This window comes from Panicum hallii, chromosome 1, assembly GCF_002211085.1.
Source record: "Panicum hallii strain FIL2 chromosome 1, PHallii_v3.1, whole genome shotgun sequence".
Classification (NCBI taxonomy): Eukaryota; Viridiplantae; Streptophyta; class Magnoliopsida; order Poales; family Poaceae; genus Panicum; species Panicum hallii.
This window is the reverse complement of record NC_038042.1, coordinates 6,175,397-6,180,373: the sequence shown is the minus strand read 5'-3', so window position 1 is coordinate 6,180,373 and position 4,977 is coordinate 6,175,397. Positions and strand designations below refer to the sequence as shown.

General features: G+C 49.4%; 1 protein-coding gene across 1 annotated transcript; it reads right to left on the bottom strand.

The window, feature by feature from the left end:
* Positions 1 to 1,070: 1,070 nt before the first annotated feature.
* Positions 1,071 to 2,824, bottom strand: LOC112878731 (allene oxide synthase 4-like). The gene has a single exon (XM_025942942.1). It carries the CDS (start codon positions 2,668 to 2,670, stop codon positions 1,159 to 1,161), a length of 1,512 nt encoding a protein of 503 aa, XP_025798727.1. The 5' UTR covers positions 2,671 to 2,824; the 3' UTR covers positions 1,071 to 1,158.
* Positions 2,825 to 4,977: the final 2,153 nt, after the last annotated feature.

Sequence of the window (4,977 nt, the reverse complement as noted above, 5' to 3'; positions counted from 1 at the left end):
CAATCCAGCAACGCCATACGCTAGGCTTCGAGTACATGGATGCTGAAGACCCGTCTCGGATGTGCGCAGAGGAACTGACCGACGATACCGCGCTCATCCGGGTCAAGCGGGTGCTGTTGGATGTCAACACGGTGCCCTACGTCCCGGAGCTGTTGTTATTATGACGTTGAGAGGTGAAAATCTGTTTGAAATACCTTCCTCATATATTTTGAAGAGATGGGAGACAAGATGCAAGAGCTAAAAGGAATCATGCTTTGTATTTCCTTTATTACCCTATTTATCTATATGTCATACTTAACTACCTTTTTTTCTTTATGTCACCTTAGGGAAATTATGTATGATGAGGAAGGCAACTTATTGGATGAGAAGCCCATAGATGCTAGAGAGGCGGAAAAAATGAAAAAGATAGCAGCTGTTCGAAACAAGCTCGAAGATTTTATTCAAAGAGCAAAGGGTTCAGATGAGGCCATGAATTTTTTGTTTCAAGTTTGTTGAATATGGAGGCTTCTTTTGATCAAATTGTGCCTACCACGGTGCAAACTCATCAAGAAGAATATGAGAGTTTTATTGGTTGCCAAATTCCAAAACAAGTTGAGATTCATCCACCAACTGAAGTTCGTTCAAAAGGAAGAAGTAAAAGAATTAAGAGAGCAAAAGAATTAACTAAGCCACGCAAGGGAAAGAATACCAAGAACGCGATGAATTAGCCACCTCAATCTTCTACCGTTTTAGTTTAGAATTTTGCTTATCTTGTCAACGTTTATTGCTAGCTGTATCCGATTTACATGGCAAGTGTTAGCAGTAAACAATTTATTATATTTGACTTAAGTTAACAGTAAATATTTACGGGCGTCGGCGGTGAGAGCCTCTGTCTCAATCGGTGCTGGAAAAGAGGAACGGACTGGAAAGTTAAATTAAAGTGGAAGAGAGGTAGGGAGGTTCCGCAAAATTATAAATACATCGAGTGGAGGGCTGCGAGAGGGTTTTTTTAAATAACCACGTGATTGGATCCAGGATGGAGGGCCGAGATTTAATATGTGTGCACAGAGGCGCCGTGTGCACCGGATACGCTCCCTTTAATGATTGTACTAGTAGTACAGAACTACAGATCACAGCACAGGCACACAATAATCTTACCACCTCAGCTTCCCACGAGCGTCACGCCTTGCCGCCGTCGCCATGGCCCGCGGCGACGGCAGCCTTGGCCAGCGACGTGAACGTGACCACCGGCTCCACCGGGTTCTCCTCCACGCTGGCCGCGAACGTGTCGTACCGCCGGAACAGCTCCGCCACCATCAGCCGGCCCACCGCCACCACCGCGTCCTTCCCGGGGCACTGCTTGTTCCCCTCCGCGGCCTCGCCGGTCTCCGGCCCGTTGGACCACACCACGTGCCCCAGCAGCCGCCGCCGCTCGTCGTCGGAGCAGGCGGCGAACCGGTCGGGGACGAACTCGCGGCCGCGACGGAACACGCGCTCGTCGCGCGTCGCCAGCGGCTGGTACCCGAACAGCATCTCGCCCCTCCGGACCTCGTACGCGGCGTCGTGGCTCTCGACCACCGTGTCCTCGCGCGCGCGGCCGTACTGGAACTCCACCGGCGGGTTCACGCGCAGCGTCTCCCAGACCACCGACTTCACCAGCGGCATCCGCTCCACGGCGGCGAGGGTGATGGTGCCCCCCGCGGGGACGACGGCGCGGACCTCGCCGGCCAGCCTGGCGTGCAGCTCCGGGCCGCCGCGGGCGAGCCACTTGACGAGGTGCGGGAGGAAGATCTTGTAGCCGCCGTACGCGTTGAAGATGGAGAGGAAGACGAGGTTGTGGAGGAGCTCGTCGCGCGGGATGGCGCCCGGGTCGGCCTTCTCGGCGTCGTCGAGGACGCCCGCGGCGGCGTCGGCGAAGTAGGCCGTCAGCTCGGCGTAGTCGCGGCGCACGAGGAGCGGCGGGAGGCGGAAGGTGTGGAGGAGGAGGTCCTCGAGCGGCCACGGCTTGATGGCCTTGCTCGCGAGCGGGTGGAGCTGGAACGCCAGCCACTTGTACGCCTTGGCCGCGGCGCCGTCGCCCAGGACCTTGCTCGGCGGCGCGCCGCCGAACAGCGCGGCGCAGGTAAAGTCGAGCATGTGGCGCATGTTGTGCTTGTTGAACTCGGCGGCGCCGGACGCCGCGAGGTCGGCCTCCACGCCCTCGAGCGTGGCGGCGAGCGCGGCGCCGAACTCCGGCGCCACGTGGCACATCCGCGCGGCGGCGAGGCGGATCGCGACGCGCTTGAGCGCGGCGTGGCACGGGTCGGCGCCGTCGAGGAACGCGAGCGGGCGGTGGCCGCCGAAGAGCGCGAGCGAGGGCATGTAGGTGCCGTCGAGCGTGCCGGCCTTGTCGACCCGGGAGTCGTCGAGCAGGACGCGGAAGCTGCGCGCGTCGAGGAGGGCGACGACGCGGGAGTCGCCGGAGAGGAAGGGACCCGGCGGCATGTTGACGCGCAGTACGGTGGCGCCGCCGTGGCGGGCGATGCGGGAGCGGAAGTACTCCTCCGCGCCCTGGAAGTAGTAGTAGTCCAGGCGGTCGCGCAGCGGCGAGAAGAAGGGCACGCCGTAGCCTCCAGGGATCTGGCGGACCGGGAGGCCAGAAGGCGACAGCTTCTGCTGGTCGTCGCCGGAGCTTGCTCGCTTCGACGCCATGGCCGGAAGGTGAGAGTAGCACCGTTTAGTGTGTTGTGGGTAGTCGCACTGCTGCACGATGCACGTACTGCGTGTCGACTAGTCAGCTGCGCCTTTGAGCTTGTGCTATATAGTAATACATAGTAAGAGGCTCCTCTTGGCAAAGCACTCTTCATCGGAGCTGGTTTTCGCTCCACCGGTTCCTCCTAGCTTTAATGAACAGTGAGCCTCAGCCGGCCGGAGCCCTCCCAAACGGGTCCTAAATTTGCGCTCGCTGCGGCTGCGCCGAACAGCTGCAGTCGCAGTTCAGCAGCTCAGCTGCAGACAATCTCAAGCACATCACCGTGCTGCTTGCAGCTTAGATGGCTAGATGGGCGGCCCAACATGACACGCACGAACACTGATCGAGCACGGCACAGTTAGGCACGGTTAGCCAATCCTGCCGTGCCGTGCCGGCGCGCCGTGTTGTCCCCGCGGCCCTAGCACGGCACGGGGGATGCCAAGTATATATTGATCTTATGTCTATGAATAAAAGGTTTACACTTTTATTTATTTATACATTCTAATTGACTATTGAACCATATTTCTTTACGAGACATCGAACGTGAGGAAAAATCAAAGGTTAAATAATTTATTTATATTTATTAACTCATCTTTAGGTCATTCATTGTTAACTAGGTATGCCAACATGGCATGCCATGTAGGGTTAGGGGTGAAACTGAGCCCAAATACAAAGTTTGAGGATTAGATTGGCCAATTTTATAGTTGAGAGATGAATTTGAGCCCGAGGTAAAAGTTGAAGGATCAAATAGGCTATTTTGCCATTTTATATCTGACATGAGAAGTTGAGTTTGATCTTATACTTTACATGCTTACTCTGAAATCTGGATTAATCACTACTAAGGGACTTCCTTTTTTGAAATAAAATCAATGGACTTTCTTTTTTTGAAATAAAATCAAGGGACTTTCTAAGGTTCAACAATATATAGCATCATGCAAGCTTTGTTCTTATCGTTGGGCAGGCCGGCCAGTTGATGGTTGATGTGACCAACATTGGTTGACATGGAACCCTGATAATGTAGTAATAACTATGACACCAGTGAATTTCAAATGAAGTTTATAAAGTTGTTGATCAACATCAACTGAATGAACTTCAAATTACTAAGGAAACGGAATTGGTTTTGTGCTATGTCTGATAACAACACTGGTGGGGTGCAGTGCCAGTTAATCTTCTTTGCTAATTGTTACCTTTATATCTTACTTTCGAAATGAAGGTAGACCTCAAAATTTTGAAATACTTACTCATTGTTCGCCACTGAAATTAGTCATGCAAAGATTTCAATTTGACCCGCGTAGGAAGTGCTTGCTCTGTTTTGCTCATCGTTATGTTTAAGCAGGCTCATTTTATGCTAAGTAGAGTCTTAAAGTTGCTGATCAACTGGACAAACTTCAAATTACTAAAGAACTGAATACAAAGTCGGGTTTGTCATTGAAAGTTTACATACTTAGTCATGCATGCATTTTGCTCGAGCCTCGCCAAAATAATTGTTATGTATATCAAAGCTAGTTGGCGATTGATATCACCAAATGCGAGTTGACCTAGAGCTTTACGAGTTAGTGATTACTAAAATGACTAAGAGTAGCGAACACAAAATGAGGTTAAACTTGCTGATCAACAAAACAAAGAGTCACCAAAGTTTCAGTTCTCTCTTCTTTATTTTAATAGGGGACATGGCATTAGCAATGCTTGTATCCAAGACCTGCCAGCATGTTGTTCGCCGAGCAAGACAACATCTGTTTTCGTGGTTAAGAAGCTATCTTTCTTATTTTATAGGTTCGAAGAAGAGTAAAATGCAGCGCCGGTCCTCGAACTTGACTCGGGGTGTTATCCGGATCCTCAAACTTTCAATGCACATTCAAATCCTTAAACTTACTAATTGTATCACGTGAGGTCCAAATTATAGTTGTTTAAGCTAAATTGAAAATTATATAATTTGTTCAAATAAAAAATTACATACGTACAAAAATAATTCATACCAATTTACTTGTACAAAATATATTCAAATGCAAAAGATCTATATAGAAAAATTGTAAAACAAAAAACTTATATGATCAAATTTATAAAAGATAGAAAATAAAAAAGATAAATTTTGGAGGAAGTATTGGCAAAGAAAATATTCAGCATAAAGTTTTGAAACAAAATTTTGATTTTTTTAAAATATAAGAGTTAAGCAGAAAATTTCAAAAATAAAATTTGGATCCACATATAAGCTCCATATAAGTTGAACACTTTCACTTTATAACTTAAGAATAATATTTTGGACTTCA